The 19,364-nt window shown below is 46.6% G+C and overlaps 1 protein-coding gene across 1 annotated transcript in view; it reads right to left on the bottom strand.

Moving 5' to 3' along the window:
* The window catches only part of LOC121548505 (neurexin-3b-like), a 518,873-nt gene that overhangs the window by 477,461 nt on the left and 22,048 nt on the right, over positions 1-19,364 (bottom strand). Inside the window, exon 2 of the mRNA XM_045210142.1 lies at positions 13,168-14,346. Coding sequence (XP_045066077.1) covers positions 13,168-13,864 — 697 coding nt within the window. The 5' untranslated portion in view covers positions 13,865-14,346. The remainder of the gene's footprint in view (positions 1-13,167; positions 14,347-19,364) is intronic.

The raw sequence follows: 19,364 nt of genomic DNA, 5'->3' as shown, positions 1-19,364 counted from the left end.
TCAAACCGGATGGACATCAGAAATAGCATAGGGTGGCTACTTGAAGTATCTCAAATATAAAATATATTTTGATTTGTTTAACACTTATTTGGTTACTACATGATTCAATATGTGTTATTACATAGTTTTGATGTCTTCACTATTATTCTACAATGTAAAAAATAGTAAAAATATAGAAAACCCCTTGAATGAGTAGGTGTGTCCAAACTTTTGACTGAAGAAGGTAGATAAAAAAGAAAGGATAAGGTAGAAAGAGAGGAGAAGGTAGAAAGAGGAGAAAAGGTAGAAAGAGGGAGAAGGTAGAACGAGTGGAGAAGGAGGGGAGAAGGTAGAAAGAGGGGAGAAGGGAGAAGGGGGGAGAAGGTAGAAAAAGGTGAGAAGGTAAAAAGAGGGGAGAAGGGAGAAAGACGGGAGAAGGGAGAAAGACGGGAGAAGGGAGAAAGAGGGGAGAAGGTAGATGGAGGGGAGAAGGTAGAAAGAGGGGAGAAGGTAGGAGGCGGGAGAAGATAGAAGGAGGGGAAAAGGTAGAAAGGGGGAGAAGGGAGAAGGAGGGATAAGGTAGAAGGAGGGGAGAGGATAGAAAGAGGGGAGAAGGAGGGGATAGGGGAGAAAGAGGGGAGAAGGTAGAAAGAGGGGAGAAGTTAAAAAGACGGGAGAAGGGAGAATGAGGGAGAAGGTAGAAAGAGGGGAGAAGGTAGAAAGAGGGGAGAAGGGGAGGAGGGTGGAGGAGGGAGAAGGAGGGGAGAAGGGAGGAGGCGGGAGAAGTGGGGGAGAAGGTAAAAAGAGGTTAGAATGTAGAAAGAGGGGAGAAGGTAGAAGGAGGGGAGAAGGTAGTAGGAGGGGAGAAGGTAGAAAGAGGGGAGAAGGGAGAAGGAGGGGAGAAGGTAGAAAGAGGGGAGAAGAGGAGGAGGGTGAAGGAGTTTAAAAGGGAGGAGGGAGAAGGAGGGGAGAAGGTAGAAAGAGGGGAGAAGGGAGAAGGAGGGGAGAAGGTAGAAATAGGGGAGAAGAGGAGGAGGGTGAAGGAGTTTAAAGGGAGGAGGGAGAAGGAGGGGAGAAGGTAAAAAGCGGGGAGAAGGTAGAAAGAGGGGAGAAGGTAGAAAGAGGTGAGAATGTAGAAGGAGGGGATAAGTTAGAAAGAGGGGAGAAGGGAGACGGAGGGGAGAAGGTGGAAGGAGGGAGAAGGTAGAAGTAGGGGAGAAGGGAGAAGTAGGGAGAAGGTAGAAAGGGAGAAGGGAGAAGGAGGGGAGAAGGTAGAAAGAGGGGAGAAGGGGAGGAGGGTGGAGGAGGGAGAAGGAGGGGAGAAGGGAGGAGGAGGGAGAAGGGGGGAGAAGGTGAAAATAGGTTAGAATGTAGAAAGAGGGGAGAAGGTAGAAGGAGGGAGAAGGTAGAAGGAGGGGAGAAGGTAGAAAGAGGGGAGCAGGGAGAAGGAGGGGAGAAGGTAGAAAGATGGGAGTAGAGGAGGAGGGTGAATGAGTGGAAAAGGGAGGAGGGAGAAGGAGGGGAGAAGGTAAAAAGAGGGGAGAAGGTAAAAAGAGGGGAATAGTTAGAAGGAGGGTATAAGGTATGAAGCGGGGAGAAGGTAGAAAGAGGGGAGAAGGTAGAAAAAGGGGAGAAGGTAAAAAGAGGGGAGAAGGGAGAAGGAGGGAAAAGATAGAAAGAGGGGAGAAGGGAGAAAGACGGGAGTAGGGAGAAAGAGGGGAGAAGGGAGAAAGACGGGAGAAGGGAGAAAGAGGGGAGAAGGTAGATGGAGGGGAGAAGGTAGAAAGAGGTGAGAAGGTAGGAGGCGGGAGAAGATAGAAAGAGTGGAGAAGGATGGGAGAAGGTAGAAAGAGGGAAGTAGGTAGAAAGAGGGGAGAAGGGAGAAGGAGGGAAAAGGTAGAAGGAGGGGAGGAGGTAGAAAGAGGGGAGAAGGAGGGGAGAGGGTAGAAAGAGGGGATAAGGAGGGGATAGGGGAGAAAGAGGGGAGAAGGTAGAAAGAGGGGAGAAGTTAAAAAGACGGGAGAAGGTAGAATGAGGGAGAAGGTAGAAAGAGGGGAGAAGGTAGAAAGAGGGGAGAAGGGGAGGAGGGTGGAGGAGGGAGAAGGAGGGGAGAAGGGAGGAGGCGGGAGAAGTGGGGGAGAAGGTAAAAATAGGTTAGAATGTAGAAAGAGGGGAGAAGGTAGAAGGAGGGGAGAAGGTAGTAGGAGGGGAGAAGGTAGAAAGAGGGGAGAAGGGAGAAGGAGGGGAGAAGGTAGAAAGAGGGGAGAAGAGGAGGAGGGTGAAGGAGTTTAAAAGGGAGGAGGGAGAAGGAGGGGAGAAGGTAGAAAGAGGGGAGAAGGGAGAAGGAGGGGAGAAGGTAAAAAGCGGGGAGAAGGTAGAAAGAGGGGAGAAGGTAGAAAGAGGTGAGAATGTAGAAGGAGGGGATAAGTTAGAAAGAGGGGAGAAGGGAGACGGAGGGGAGAAGGTGGAAGGAGGGAGAAGGTAGAAGTAGGGGAGAAGGGAGAAGTAGGGAGAAGGTAGAAAGGGGAGAAGGGAGAAGGAGGGGAGAAGGTAGAAAGAGGGGAGAAGGGGAGGAGGGTGGAGGAGGGAGAAGGAGGGGAGAAGGGAGGAGGAGGGAGAAGGGGGGGAGAAGATGAAAATAGGTTAGAATGTAGAAAGAGGGGAGAAGGTAGAAGGAGGGAGAAGGTAGAAGGAGGGGAGAAGGTAGAAAGAGGGGAGCGGGGAGAAGGAGGGGAGAAGGTAGAAAGATGGGAGTAGAGGAGGAGGGTGAATGAGTGGAAAAGGGAGGAGGGAGAAGGAGGGGAGAAGGTATAAAGAGGGGAGAAGGTAAAAAGAGGGGAATAGTTAGAAGGAGGGTATAAGGTATGAAGCGGGGAGAAGGTAGAAAGAGGGGAGAAGGTAGAAAGAAGGGAGAAAGTAGAAAGAGGGGAGAAGGTAGGAAGAGGAGAAAAGGTAGATGGCAGGGAGAAAGTAGAAAGAGGGGAGAAAGTAGAAAGAGGTGAGAAGGGAGAAAGAGGGAGAAGGTAGAAAGAGGGGAGAAGATAGAAAGAGGGAGAAGGGGGAAAGAGGGGAGAAGGTAGACAGAGGGGAGAAGAAGGAAGTAGGGAGAAGGTAGAAGGAGGGGAGAAGGGAGAAGTTGGGAGAAGGTAGAAAGAGGGGAGAAGGGAGAAAGAGGGCAGAAGGTAGAAAGAAGGGAGAAAGTAGAAAGAGGGGAGAAGGTAGAAAGAGGATAAAAGGTAGAAGGCAGGGAGAAGGTAGAAAGAGTGGAGATGAGGGGAGAAGGTAGAAGGAGGGGAGAAAGTAGAAAGGGGTGAGAAGGGAGAAAGAGGGAGAAAGTAGTAAGAGGGGAGAATGAAGAAAGTGGGGAGAAGGTAGAAAGAGGGGAGAAGGTAGAAGGGGGGGAGAAGGTAGAAAAAGGTGAGAATGTAGAAGGATGGGATAAGTAAGATAGAGGGGAGAGAGTAGAAAGAGGGGAGAAGGTAGAAAGAGGGAGAAGGTAAAAAGAGGGGAGAAGGGAGAAGGAGGGAGAAGGTAGAAAGAGAGGAGAAGGTAGAAAGAGGGGAGAAGGGGAGGAGGGTGGATGAGGGAGAAGGAGGGGAGAATGGGAGGAGGGAGAAGGAGGGGAGAAGGTAAAAAGAGGGGATAAGTTAGAAGGAGGGTAGAAGGTAGAAATCGGGGAGAAGGTAGAAAGAGGGGAGAAGGTTGAAGGAGGGGAGAAGGTAGAAAGAGGTGAGAATGTAGAAGGAGGGGATAAGTTAGAAAGAGGGGAGAAGGGAGACGGAGGGGAGAAGGTAGAAGGAGGGAGAAGTGAGAAAGAGGGGAGAAGGTAGACAGAGGGGAGAAGAAGGAAGTAGGGAGAAGGTAGAAGGAGGGGAGAAGGTAGAAAGAGGGGAGAAGGGGAGGAGGGTGGAGGAGGGAGAAGGAGGGGAGAAGGGAGGAGGAGGGAGAAGGGGGGGAGAAGGTGAAAATAGGTTAGAATGTAGAAAGAGGGGAGAAGGTAGAAGGAGGGAGAAGGTAGAAGGAGGGGAGAAGGTAGAAAGAGGGGAGAAGGGAGAAGGAGGGGAGAAGGGAGAAAGATGGGAGTAGAGTAGGAGGGTGAATGAGTGGAAAAGGGAGGAGGGAGAAGGAGGGGAGAAGGTAAAAAGAGGGGAGAAGGTAAAAAGAGGGGAATAGTTAGAAGGAGGGTATAAGGTATGAAGCGGGGAGAAGGTAGAAAGAGGGGAGAAGGTAGAAAGAGGGCAGAAGGTAGAAAGAAGGGAGAAAGTAGAAAGAGGGGAGAAGATAGAAAGAGGAGAAACGGTAGATGGCAGGGAGAAGGTAGAAAGAGTGGAGAAGGAGGGGAGAAGTTAGAAGGTAGAAGGAGGGGAGAAAGTAGAAAGAGGTGAGAAGGGAGAAAGAGGGAGAAGGTAGAAAGAGGGGAGAAGGTAGAAAGAGGGAGAAGGGGGAAAGAGGGGAGAAGGTAGACAGAGGGGAGAAGGTAGACAGAGGGGAGAAGGTAGAAGGAGGGGAGAAGGGAGAAGTTGGGAGAAGGTAGAAAGAGGGGAGAAGGGAGAAGGAGGGAGAAGGGAGAAGGAGGGGAGAAGGTAGAAAGAGGGCAGAAGGTAGAAAGAAGGGAGAAAGTAGAAAGAGGGGAGAAGGTAGAAAGAGGAGAAAAGGTAGAAGGCAGGGAGAAAGTAGAAAGAGTGGAGATGAGGGGAGAAGGTAGAAGGAGGGGAGAAAGTAGAAAGAGGTGAGAAGGGAGAAAGAGGGAGAAAGTAGTAAGAGGGGAGAATGAAGAAAGAGGGGAGAAGGTAGAAAGAGGGGAGAAGGTAGAAGGGGGGGAGAAGGTAGAAAAGGGTGAGAATGTAGAAGGATGGGATAAGTAAGATAGAGGGGAGAAGGTAGAAAGAGGGAAGAAGGTAGAAAGAGGGAGAAGGTAAAAAGAGGGGAAAAGGGAGAAGGAGGGAGAAGGTAGAAAGAGGGAGAAGGTAGAAAGAGAGGAGAAGGTAGAACGAGGGGAGAAGGGGAGGAGGGTGGATGAGGGAGAAGGAGGGGAGAAGGGGAGGAGGGAGAAGGAGGGGAGAAGGTAAAAAGAGGGGATAAGTTAGAAGGAGGGTAGAAGGTAGAAATCGGAGAGAAGGTAGAAAGAGGGGAGAAGGTTGAAGGAGGGGAGAAGGTAGAAAGGGAGAAGGAGGGAGAAGGTAGAAGGAGGGGAGAAGGGAGAAGGAGGGAGAAGGTAGAAGGAGAGGAGAAGTTAGAAGGAGGGGAGAATTGAGGAGGAGGGGAGAAGGTAGAAAGAGGGGAGAAGGTAGAAGGATGGGAGAAGGGAGGAGGGGAGAAGGGAGAAGGAGGGGCCATATCATTAATCTGATGGACAGCAGCCCCCTAGGCGAGAGGGGGATTTGGTACCCATGTGTTTGTCTGTGTGTGTGTCTGTGTGTGTCTGTGTGTGTCTGTGTGTGTCTGTGAAATGCTAGGTTGGAGTACACGTAGATAAAACGTTCCTCTTTCCCTTCATGTGACTGGCTGCGGTGTCCAGAACAAGCCAATGGACGGCAGAGTGAAGAGCATGTGGTTCCCTTGTAATCATCTTCCTGCTCCATGGGACCAGCCACAGCCTTTATCACCATCCTCCATCCCAGCCCACTCAAATCCTAACCTCACTTTCAGGCTTGGGCCCTGACAGAAACGCCCTCTGCTCTCTGCCTGTGTTGGAATTAGGCGCATGCACGGACACACAGACACAGACACACACACACACACGCAAACGCACGCACACACACACACACACACACACACGCATGCACGCACACACACACACGCACACACACACACACACACACACACACACACACAAGCACAAACGCGCACACACACACATACACACGCACACACACACACACACCCAAGTCCTCCCTCTTTTTCTTTTCTCCTGACCTATTTTCATAGCAAGATTATTGTAACTGTCATTTTCCCATGTATGTTTATTAATCCCCAAAGCTAAACTTGCAGGAATCGTTTCAGCACTTGTTTAAGAGTTTGCTAGCCTTCAATTACTAGTGTTTTCTAAGGCAACGACATGCAGTATTTAAGCAAAAAGAGGACTATTTAAACTGCTCATTAAAAAAAGAGGAAGAAGTGGTAGAGGTGTGATGATAAGAGAATGGGTGTCAGTTTGTCTTCATTGTAGAAGCCTACAAGGCAGTTAAACAACAGCTGCTCCCCGATGACGTCAATTAAGGCAGCATCACCATCCTCCATCGCACCTCTCTGATTCAGAGGGGTCGGGTTAAATGCGGAAGACACATTTCAGTTGAATCCATTCAGTTGTACAACTGACTAGGTATCTTCCATTCCCTTCCCCCTAAACCAGTCATGTCAGAAAAGGAGAGACATTTCCCCTTTCCCCCTTGACACCCTGGTCATTAGTAGTGCATTGCATAGGAAATAGGATGTCATTTGAGACGTATCCATGACTGATTATAATACCAGTTTGTGATTCCAGTACCCTGACACACTTAGACGTCCTGAGCCACATTGGGCGGACAGACTGAGCATGGGGTTTATGGCCAACTGTCTATCGTCTTCATCTGCTGGTGGGCAGGGTTTAGGGCTGAGCTCTGATGGAGCTGTGGGCAGGGTTTAGGGCTGAGCTCTGATGGAGCTGTGGGCAGGGTTTAGGGCTGAGCTCTGATGGAGCTGTGGGCAGGGTTTAGGGCTGAGCTCTGATGGAGCTGTGGGCAGGGTTTAGGGCTGAGCTCTGATGGAGCTGTGGGCAGGGTTTAGGGCTGAGCTCTGATGGAGCTGTGGGCAGGGTTTAGGGCTGAGCTCTGATGGAGCTGTGGGCAGGGTTTAGTGCTGAGCTCTGATGGAGCTGTGAGCAGGGTTTAGGGCTGAGCTCTGATGGAGCTGTGGGCAGGGTTTAGGGCTGAGCTCTGAGCAGGGATGATCATGATGTTTCCACTAGGCTAACGCTAACCCAGTCACCCTGTGTTGGGCTGAGCTGTTATCTGCATCTAAGTCATTTGGCAGACGCTCATATCCAGAGCGATTTATAGGAGTAATTAGAGTTAAGTGCCTTGCTCAAGGGCACATCGACCAGTTGTTTTACCTAGTTAGCTGGGGGATTCGAACCAGCAATCTTTCGGTTACTGGCCCAACGCTCTTAACCAGGGCTGGGATGATGGTCGCTGATAATGATTATGTTCCAGTTGGCTAAGGCTAAATAAGTAATCACGTGGGGCTGATGATGGTTCTGATGTAATGTAAGGATGATGATGTTTCATCTTGTTGGCCTGAGATCATGTCTGGGGGCTGCGATGCTAGCTAGGCTAACCCAATTATTCTGTGATGTTTCAGCTAGGTTTAGGCTAACCCAGTCATCATGAAGGGCTGAGGACTGAGATGATGCTGATGATGTTTAAGCTAGGCTAGGTTAAGCTAACCTAGTCACCCTGTGCACTTTCTGTAGTTTAGTCCATTTAGTTAAAAGCTGAATTGCAGTACACATAGCCTTAAGTAGGCTAGGTTTAACTTGGATATAAATGAACAACTGTGAAAACTGAGTGGAGCATATGTCATATAGCCCATCCCAGTCTAGCAGCTAAATGCTCCTTAGGCCTAGCGTCCCAGCCTTCTGGCTGCCGTGGGAAGCCTTACCCAGGCACCTCTAGGCTAGCAAACTGTAGCTGTCTGTGTCTGTCTGTGTGTCTGTGTGTCTGTCTGTCTGTGTGTGTGTGTGTCTGTCTGTCGTCTTCTTTGGTGCGTTGTCGTCTGTCTGTCTGTCTGTCTTCTCTGTCTGTCTGTCTTCTGTCTGTCTGTCTGTCTGTCTGTCTGTCTGTCTGTCTGTCTGTCTGTCTGTCTGTGTGTGTGTGTGTGTGTGTGTGTGTGTGTGTGTGTGTGTGTGTGTGTGTGTGTGTGTGTGTGTGTGTGTGTGTGTGTATGTACGGCTTCGGCCTTGCAGCCAGCCTGCCTTACACAGACACACACACACACACACACAGTGAACACGCACATGTCTGACAGATTGCACCCCATTACACATTAGTGTAACAAATGGTGCAGCATCAACAGCCTCAATCAGCCTCACACTACACAGACACACACACAGAAAGAACAATTGCATCTCTAATACTGATGGTGATGATTAGCGATGTGGGCAAAAAATGCTCTCTGTACTGTATAACAAACAGTGCATGAAGCCTGTCTGCAAGTGCAAGAGTGTCTTTAGAAAAACAACAGCAATATATACACATACAGTGAGGGAAAAAAGTGTTTGATCCCCTGCTGATTTTGTACGTTTGCCCACTGACAAAGAAATGATCGTTGACTGTGTCCATAAAATGTAGATAGTAGGTATAAGCTGGAAGTAGAGGCCTAAGCGTTGTTGTTCACTAGTTTACTCCAAGTAGGGAAAGGGTGGTGGGGTTGGAAAGTAATAAAGGGGAATATATATATTTGTTTAAAGGATATGTATGTGTATGTATGTATGTGTGTGTGTATATGTGTGTATACGTCATGTGTGTATACGTCATACATATGTGTATATATCATACATATGTGTATATGTCATACATATGTGTATTTGTATGTATTTATGTATGTATATGTATCAACTTTTTTTTTTTTTTTAAGAAATGTTCAGTCTATAATTTTAATGGTATGTTTATTTGAACAGTGAGAGACAGAATAACAACAAAAAAATCCAGAAGAACGCATGTCAAAAATGTTAGAAATTGATTTGCATTTTAATGAGGGAAATAGGTATTTGACCACCTCTCAATCAGAAAGATTTCTGGCTCCCAGGTGTCTTTTATACAGGTAACGAGCTGAGATTAGGAGCACACTCTTAAAGGGAGTGCTCCTAATCTCAGCTTGTTACCTGTATAAAAGACACCTGTCCACAGAAGCAATCAATCAATCAGATTCCAAACTCTCCACCATCGCCAAGACCAAAGAGCTCTCCAAGGATGTCAGGGACAAGATTGTAGACCTACACAAGGCTGGAATGGGCTACAAGACCATCGCCAAGCAGCTTGGTGAGAAGGTGACAACAGTTGGTGCGATTATTCGCAAATGGAAGAAACACAAAATAACTGTCAATCTCCCTCGGCCTGGGGCTCCATGCAAGATCTCACCTCATGGAGTTGCAATGATCATTAGAACGGTGAGGAATCAGCGCAGAACTACACGGGAGGATCTTGTCAATGATCTCAAGGCAGCTGGGACCATAGTCACCAAGAAAACAATTGGTAACACACTATGCCGTGAAGGACTGAAATCCTGCAGCGCCCGCAAGGTCCCCCTGCTCAAGAAAGCACATATACAGGGCCGTCTGAAGTTTGCCAATGAACATCTGAATGATCAGAGGAGAACTGGGTGAAAGTGTTGTGGTCAGATGAGACCAAAATCGAGCTCTTTGGCATCAACTCAACTCGCCGTGTTTGGAGGAGGAGGAATGCTGCCTATGACCCCAAGAACACCATCCTCACCGTCAAACATGGAGGTGGAAACATTATGCTTTTGGGGTGTTTTTCTGCTAAGGGGACAGGACAACTTCACCGCATCAAAGGGACGATGGACGGGGCCATGTACCGTCAAATCTTGGGTGAGAAAATGGGTCGTGGATGGGTATTCCAGCATGACAATGTCCCAAAACACACGGCCAAGGCAACAAAGGAGTGGCTCAAGAAGAACCACATTAAGGTCCTGGAGTGGCCTAGCCAGTCTCCAGACCTTAATCCCATAGAAAATCTGTGGAGGGAGCTGAAGGTTCGAGTTGCCAAACGTCAGCCTCGAAACCATAATGACTTGGAGAAGATCTGCAAAGAGGAGTGGAACAAAATCCCTCCTGAGATGTGTGCAAACCTGGTGGTCAACTACAAGAAACGTCTGACCTCTGTGATTGCCAACAAGGGTTTTGCCACCAAGTACTAAGTCATGTTTTGCAGAGACCCCTCTGCAAAACATGACTTATTTCCCTCATTAAAATGCAAATAAATGTATAACATTTTTGCCACGCGTTTTTCTGGATTTTTTTGTTGTTATTCTGTCTCTCACTGTTCAAATAAACCTACCATTAAAATTATAGACTGATCATGTTTTTGTCAGTGGGCAAACCTACAAAATCAGCAGGGGATCAAATACTTTTTTCCCTCACTGTATATGGACGAGTGATGTCAGAGCGGCATGGACTAAGATACAGTAGAATAGTATAGAATACAGTCTATACTGTACATATGAGATCAGTAATGCAAGATATGTAAACATTATTAAAGTGACTAAGATACCGTAGAATACTATAGAATACAGTATATACTGTACATATGAGATCAGTAATGCAAGATATGGTTTTCAGTCTCTCGGTCCCAGCTTTGATGCACCTGTACTGACCTCGCCTTCTGGATGATAGCGGGGTGAACAGGCAGTGGCTCGGGTGGTTGATGTCCATGATGATCTTTTTGGCCTTCCTGTGACATCGGGTGCTGTAGGTGTCCTGGAGGGCAGGTAGTTTGCCACCAGTAATGCGTTGGGCAGACCGCACCACCCTCTGGAGAGCCTTGCGGTTGCGGGCGGTGCAGTTGCCATACCAAGCGGTGATACAGCCCGACAGGATGCTCTCAATTGGGCATCGGTAAAAGTTTGTGAGGGTTGTAGTTGCCAAGCCAAATTTCTTTAGCCTCCTGAGGTTGAAGAGGCTCTGTTGCGCCTTCTTCACCACACTGCCTGTGTGGGTGGACCATTTCAGTTTGTCAGGGATGTGTACGCCAAGAAATGTGAAGCTTTCCACCTTCTCCACTGTGGTCCCATCGATGTGGATAGGGGGGTGCACCCTCTTCTGTTTCCTGAAGTCCACAATCATCTCCTTTGTTTTGTTGACGTTGAGTGAGAGGTTATTTTCCTGGCACCACACTCCCAGAGCCCTCACCTCCTCCCTGTAGGCTGTCTCGTCATTGTTGGTAATCAAGCCTACTACTGTTGTGTCGTCTGCAAACTTGATGATTGAGTTGGAGGCGTGCTTGGCCATGCAGTCATGAGTGAACAGGGAGTACAGGAGTGGGCTGAGCACACACCCTTGTGGGGCCCCAGTGTTTAGGATCAGCGAAGTGTAGGTGTTGTTTCCTACCTTCACCACCTGGGGGAGGCCCATCAGGAAGTCTAGGACCCAGTTGCACAGGGCGAGGTTCAGACCCAGGGCCTCAAGCTTAGTGATGAGCTTGGAGGGTACTATGGTGTTGAATGCTGAGCTAGAGTCAATGAACAGCATTCTTACATAGGTGTTCCTCTTGTCCAGATGGGATAGGGCAGTGTGCAGAGTGATGGCAATTGCATCGTCTGTGGATCTATTGTGGCGGTAAGCAAATTGAAGTGGGTCAAGGGTGGCAGGTAAGGTAGAGGTGATATGATCCTTGACTAGTCTCTCAAAGCACTTCATGATGACAGAGGTGAATGCTACGGGGCGATAGTCGTTTAGTTCAGTCGAATGCAGATGTCAGTTTGAATTCAGTGTTGTATTTGTCCCGCCATTTCTGCTCTCACTATCCTCCCAACTATGCTTCAGAGTATCCATGGCGTAATCAACAATCAGCCACATCAACTAATCGGAGGAAGAGAGAGACAGAGAGAGAGGGGGAGAGAGAGAGAGACAGACAGAGAGACAGACAGAGAGAGAGAGAGAGAGAGAGAGAGAGAGAGAGAGAGAGAGAGAGAGAGAGAGAGAGAGAGAGAGAGAGAGAGAGAGAGAGAGAGAGAGAGAGAGAGAGAGAGAGAGAGAGAGAGAGAGAGAGAGAGAGAGAGAGAGAGACCAGAGAAAGAGAGACACCAGAGAAAGAGAGAGAGATAGCCTGGAATGCTGTGTTTGCGTGCTGGACACCGAAGGGCCAGTCCAGTTAAGGCAGCAGCAGAGTGCCGTTCTCCTGTCTAGTGGCATTTGTCCTCTCCATAATAGGGCTGCTGTGTTGTGAATTAGAAACTATGCCCTGGGGCGGCAACATGGCCCTCTATTCAACTGTTGTCCTGAATCACAAGCAACCTCTTGAATCTGGGTTGTTTTAGCACAAGGATGTCATCGCCCCCATGGCCTGAGAGAAGCTCTCAAACGACTGGATGGATCTCTTTTCCTCTCCTCATTGTTAGACTGATGCACAGAGAGAATGGAACAACCAGGCCAAAGGATAATGTCCAGTCACTGAGTCTGACCACCATGCAGCGGACATGTTTTATACTGTTCTGAACAATGCTAAGACATATACCGGTAGTATCTTGTGTTTTGGAATGCTAAGTATAGCAGTGGAGTGTAGTAACTGATATCCAAAAGAACCCAAAAGGGGAATAAAAGCTGCAGTCTAAGGTAGTGAACCACAATGGAGGAGTATTCAGTGTGCATTCATTCCCTCCTATTTCAAGATAGTCGAGTCATCCTTCGACCGTGTCACTCTGACATAACCAGCCAGGAAGTGACCTAACAAAGGCAGGAACAGGAAGTAGGTCAGCAGTCAATCAAACTCACAATGTTTCTCTATACCCATAAAACCCAGATGAAAGAGAAGAAGAACATGTGGCATCACCTGCGAGATGCGTTAGTTTCCTTTGTCTCATAATAAAGGCAGAACTAAAGGCATGAACTGAAATAGGAATTTACTATGAGCCTTGTCAGAGTACCACATCTGAATAAGATACATAGCAGAGATAGCCTTGGCCTACGTGTCCAAGAGGAGAAAAATAAAGGTTTTACTTATTATTCAAACCATTTTGTACCTTCTGATCCCTGTAAAACAATATATTTGATGGGAAGAAAAATAACTGAACTTTTGTAATATGACTCTTATCAAAAAATATTGCATCCCTGTCCAGATTTCTCCTAAAACTAATAATAGAAAGCCGAGACGTTATATCCTCGCATAGCACTTCCGATATAACTCCCACATACATCAAACAGTCCATTTGAAATAAACTGTGAAAGAGGAACCACCCACCCAGAGAAGTGCTGCATTCTGTTCCAATTAATCTGTCTCGTAAATTCAAAATGCAAAAACAAAATTGTGGGAGTGTGTTCTTTCAACATGGAACAAACAATGTAACAAAAACCTTGGAGATACTATGAAGTTATTTCAATACAAATACAGTGTACAAAATGTATAGTTACACAGATTTATAGTTACTTATCTACAACTAGTAACACAGTTGGTTGGTGAGACAGAATCATCTTACCTTGACTGCAGGTCCTTCCTGTATATCCCGTTTTGGAGCATTCGCAGTAGGGTTCTCCATCAGCCATGGAGCAGTGGCCTCCGTTCTCACACGGGTTCTCTGTACAGAGACCCATCATCTCCAGACGTACCTTCTGACTGTTGATCAGCGTGGGAACCTTGTTCCCGTAATTCAGATCTGTGATAACTCCTTTGAACGGAGGCAGCTCTCTAACCGTCGGCAGGGTGATGGCCGAGGTCCTGATGTCTCCGGGTATGCCCCCGAGGAACAGGTCGCTGACTATCTTCATGAACTGCCGCTGTGGTCGAACCTCCTCCGCCTTGGTCTGCCCGTCCAGGGCCAAGACCGTTCTGAGGTTGTGTCGGCTGACCATCGCGAAGTGCCAGCAGCTGTCGTTGACCGATTTGTCGGAGGTGACCGTGGTCTCGGCGCAATCGATGCTGAAGCGGAGCTGGAGCTTCCCTTCCGTTACGGTGAGAAGCAGGAAGTCACAGTAGCCGCCGTCGTCGAAGTAGAGGATCAGGGCGTCAGACGCGTCTGTTTTGAACTGGAAGGTGAGGTCACTTCTGGTGCTGGCGTCCCAGCGGAGGTACCGTGCCCACTGGTCCTCAGAACCCCTGAACTCCAGGCCCTGACACAGACCCAGCAGTGTACTGAGCAGCAGAAGAACACACTGAGGGAGACTAAAGGGATTCATTGTAGAAAAAAAATATGTAGAGCTATAGGGTTATGCCAGTTGAGGTTAGAGGTTAGAGGGAGAGATCCTTTAGATTAGGAATAGGTGTTTTCGGTTCAATGACTGATATAGGCTATTCAATGTATATACCACCTGTTCTAGTCAGGAAGGTGACACAATATCCTTTAGATTGTGATAAAGATCTGATATTGAAATCACTGAAGGATGAGAGACCATTTAAATCCAAGTCTGAGCTGCAGATAATAGAGAAGAAACATCTGTATTCCTACTAAGGAGGATAAGCTTGAGTAGATCGATCCTTAGTGTGATGTGGCTGATCCTTAGTGTGTTCTGTCAGTGATACAGAGGCCCATCGATGAGTTGTTTCCTTTGAGGCGACTGCAAGGATTAAAACACACAGCGGCCATTTTGGGTCAAGATCCGTAGCCACGTCCCATAGTACTGTACTTCCTAGTCCAGTTTCAGGCCTTACAGAGACGTCACTGCAAAACAAATGAAATGCCATTATTCAGCATACACAACACACCTATGAATCTCAGCTCACCCAAAAACATTAATTGACTGTAGGTTGCACAAAAAGCCTAAAATCATCATACATATTTTGCTGGCAGCACTTCCTACAGGAGAATTGATATATCTTCAGTTACCCTTTGGCCTCCCATCTAGGGTTTTAAACCAGCCCTGCTTAGCTATGATATTTGTCACTGACTATTGCCAATGTGCTATCATGAGAATGATGTTGAGAGATCTCCACTTGAAAACGAAATAGATTCACTGTTGCTATCGAAGTCATTCCAAAGGGTAGGTTTAACAAATGAAATGTGACCATACTTAATCACACATATATCAACAATGATGCTACACTTTACATTCAAATTAGTGGATTCTATTTCAGCCACACCGTTGCTGACAGGTGGATAAAATCGAGCAAACCGCCATGCAATCTCCATAGACAAACATTGGCGGTACTAACTGAAGAGCTCAGTGACTTTCAACGTGGCACCGTCATAGGATGCCGCCTTTCCAACAAGTCAGTTTTGTCAAATTTCTGACCTGTAAGTGCTGTTATTGTGAAGTGGAAACATGCCAGGAGAATGCTATCTGCCCCAATGTATAGTGCCAACTGTAAAGTTTGGTTTAGGAGGAATAATGTTCTAGGGCTGTTTTTCATGGTTCGGGCTAGGTCCCTTAGTTCCAGTGAAGGGAAATCTTAACGCTACAGCATACAATGACATTCCAGACGATTCTGTGCTCCCAACTTTGTTGCAAAAATTTGGGGAAGGCCCTTTCCTGTTTCAGCATGACAATGAACCTTGGCGTGACCCTGGACAACACCCTGTCGTTCTCCGCTAACATCAAAGTGGTGACCCGATCCTGTAGGTTCATGCTCTACAACATTTGCAGAGTACGACCCTACCTTACACAGGAAGCGGCACAGGTCCTAATCCAGGCACTTGTCATCTCCCGTCTGGATTACTGCAACTCGCTGTTGGCTGGACTCCCTGCCTGTGCCATTAAACCCCTACAACTCATCCAGAATGCTGCAGCCCGTCTGGTGTTCAACCTTCCCAAGTTCTCTCACATCACCCCACTCCTCCGCACACTCCACTGGCTTCCAGTTGAGGCTTGCATCTACTACAAGACCATGGTGCTTACCTACGGAGCTGTGAGGGGAACGGCACCTCCTTACCTTCAGGCTCTGATCAGTCCCTACACCCAAACGAGGGCATTGCGTTCTTCCACCTCTGGCCTGTTGGTCCCCCTACCTCTGCGGAAGCACAGTTCCCGCTCAGCCCAGTCAAAACTGTTCGCTGCTCTGGCACCCCAATGGTGGAACAAGCTCCCTCACGACGCCAGGACAGCGGAGACACTGACCACTTTCCGGAGACACTTGAAACCCTACCTCGTTAAGGAATACCTGGGATAGTATAAAAGTAATCATTTTAACCCCCCTACCCCACCCCCACAAAAAAAGAAATATACATAAATAAATGATTAGGAAAAAATTATAAATATACTCTAAAAATTAAGAATTAAATAATTAGAAAAATATATTTTTTTTAAATAGAAAAATGTAAAGTGATTGTCCCACTGGCTATCATAAGGTGAATGCACCAATTTGTAAGTCGCTCTGATAAGAGCGTCTGCTAAATGACGTAAATGTAATGCCCCCATGAACAAAGCGAGGTCCATCCAGAAATGGTTTGTTGAGATCGGTGTGGAAGAACTTGACTGGCCTGCACAGAGCCCTGACCTCAAACCCATTGAACACCTTTGCGATGAATTGGAACGCCGACTGTGAGCCAGCCCTAATTGCCCAACATCAGTGCCCGACTTCACTAATACTCGTGGCTGAATGGAAGCAAGTCCCCGCAGCAATGTTACAACATCTAGTGGAAAGCCTTCCCAGAAGAGCGGAGGCTGTTATAGCAACAAAGGGGGGACCAACTCTACATTAATGCCCATGATTTTGGAATGAGATGTTCGACGAGCAGGTGTCCACATACTTTTGGTCATGTAGTGTATTTAGGCCTATATAGCATTTGAAAAGTAATCAACAGCTATTGTTTCAATTAAACTCAGATTTCAACTAAATAAAGTGCCTTCGGAAAGTATTCAGACCCGTTGACTTTTTCCACATTTTCTTACGTTACAGCCTTAATCTAAAATGGATTACATTTTTTAAAACTCCTCAGTAATCTACACACAATACCCCATAATGACAAAGCACAAACAGGTTTTTAGAATCTTTTAAACATTTATTAAAATTAAAAAACAGAAATACCTTATTTACATAAGTATTCAGATCCTTTGCGATGAGACTCGAAATTGAGCTCAGGTGCATCCTGTTTCCATTGATCATCCATTAGATGTTTCTACAAACTTGACTGGAGTCCACCTGTGGTAAATTAAATTGATTGGACATGATTTGGAAAGGCACACACCTGGCTATATAAGGTCCCACAGTTGACAGTGCATGTCTGAGCAAAAACCAAGCCAAGAGGTCATAGGAATGGTCCGTAGAGCTCCGAGACAGGATTGTGTCGATGCACAGATCTGGGGAAGGGTACAAAAAAATGTCTGCAGCATTGAAGGTCCCCAAGAACACAGTGGCCTCCATCATTCTTAAATGGAAGAAGTTTGGAACCACCAATACTCTTCCTAGAGCTGGCCACCCGGCCAAACTGATCAATCAGGGGATAAGGGCCTTGGTCAGGGAGGTGAGCAAGAACCTGATGGTCACTCTGACAGAGCTCTAGAGTTCCTCTGTGGAGATGGGAGAACCTTCCAGAAGGACCACCATCTCTGCAGCACTCCACCAATCAGGCCTTCATGGTAGAGTGGCCAAAAGGCACCTAAAGACTCTCAGACCATGAGAAACAAGATTCTCTGGTCTGATGAAACTAAAATGTATCTCTCTGGCCTGAATGCCAAGCGTTGCGTCTGGAAGAAAGCTAACACCATCCCTACGGTGAAGCATGGTGGTGGCATCATCATGCTGTAGTGATGTTTTTCAGCGGCAGGGACTGGGAGACTTGTCAGGATCGAGGCAAAGATTAACGGAGCAAAGTACAGAGAGATCCTTGATACAAACCTGCTCAGGAGCGCTCAGAACCTCAGACTGGGGCGAAGGTTCACCTTCCAATAGGACAACGGCCCTAAGCACACAGCCAAGACAACGCAGGATTGGCTTCGGGACATGTCTCTGAATTTCCTTGAGTGGCCCAGCCAAAGCCCGGACTTGAACCCGATTGAACATCTCTGGAGAGATCTGAAAATAGCTGTGCAGCGACGGTCCCCATCCAACCTGACAGAGCTTGAGACAATCTGCAGAAAAGAATGGGAGAAACTCCCCAAATACAGGTGTGTCAAGCTTGTACCGTTATACCCAAGAAGACTCGAGGCTGTAATCGCTTCCAAAGGTGCTTCAACAAAGTACTGAGTAAAGGGTCTGAATACTGATGTCAATGTGATATTTCAGTTTTTAACTGTTAATAAATTAGCAAAAAAAACTATTTTTGCTTTGTCATTATGGGCTATTGTGTGTAGATTGATGAGGGGAGGGGGGGACAATTGGGGGGACAATTGAATCCATTTTAGAAATAGGCTGTAATGTCACAAAATGTGGAAAAAGTCAAGGGGTCTGAATACTTTCCGAATGCACTGTAAATTATTAATTTGTAGACAAACTGGAATTAAAGCCAGACTAAGTCAGGGGCACAGATAGAAATATCCAAGCAGAAGAGACATCTTCTTCAGATGTTGATATTTGGTTGCGTTGACAACCAAATACAATTCAACATCACTTTTGAAATACAATAAATAGCCTATTAACTTGTCGATTAGTTAAAAAAGCATATATTGGATTCACATCTCCAACTCAACCAAAAATAAAATAAAAATTCCCTTGTCTGCAGGGAAATTGATGTGAAGAAGTTTTCCATGGTCACATTTCTGCCTTTGCCCATGTAAGGCTCCATGAGTCTCAAAATCACAGTCTCAGACAGTCGCTCAGTCGCTGGCCTGGTTTCATGTGGAAAGCCATTCAGCAAGAACTTGATTTCGACATCGGCGGCTAACCAAAACTTAACTGAAGTGACAAACACCATTATCAGTTTCTATCTGGTGTCTAGCTCCCATTCATCCAATGACGAGAGAATAGCATATTGTAATTTAGGTTTATTATGTTACTAGTTAATAGTAGCCAGAGCAATGCTGCTGCACGAGTGGCAATGTGCTGAATGCATGGACAGCACGGATATTCTTGGAAAAAGTGCAATTTGGAAAAAGAGCTGCACCTCTTGAATTTTGAGATTTATTTGACAAAGGTAAGTGTTATAGAAACTGCAGAATATGCTCTTTCAGATACCATATAGAAATCAATGTTTTACCTGCATGTGACTGAAGGAGGATTTGATAAAGCGATGCTCCTTTCCCTGCATCTGTCAATTACAAGATGCGCCCATCTCTTCATGTACAATTTGACAACTGACAGGCCTAATATTGTCACTCATCAGATTATTGTCAATTTAATCTTGTCTATAGGTTAACTCTTATTATGAGTGAAATTCGTTTTGCTATAGTTTAGGTGTAGTTTAGATGGGCCGGCTGTGCAGGTTGACAGGCATCGTTTGTTTCCCGCTCATCAACTTGGATAGAGTCAAGGCTATGTTTTGCATTATACTAAAGGCCTACTGCAACACATTGCATGTTTTCGTTTCCCTTACAATGACATTGATTATCAATAGAGTTACAGTAAATAAAACAATCCTGTAACAGCTTCTTTTTACAAAGTAAAACGTAAATGACAATGGTATAAACATGCAAGGCGCGCGGTCAACTTATTAACATGAGCGCCAACGCTGACAAATAGGCACAACACAAACTAATCATTACACTATTGTTGTGCTAAATTAAATCAACCTCTTCACCCTCATGCTTCAGTTAGGTCTAATTTAAATTCGATTGTGAAGTAACTTGGACAATTATCGCTCATTCC

Source organism: Coregonus clupeaformis, chromosome 33 (genome assembly GCF_020615455.1).
Source record: "Coregonus clupeaformis isolate EN_2021a chromosome 33, ASM2061545v1, whole genome shotgun sequence".
NCBI lineage: Eukaryota > Metazoa > Chordata > Actinopteri > Salmoniformes > Salmonidae > Coregonus > Coregonus clupeaformis.
The sequence above is the reverse complement of the archived record's forward strand: the minus strand, read 5'-3'. Positions and strand labels throughout refer to the sequence as shown.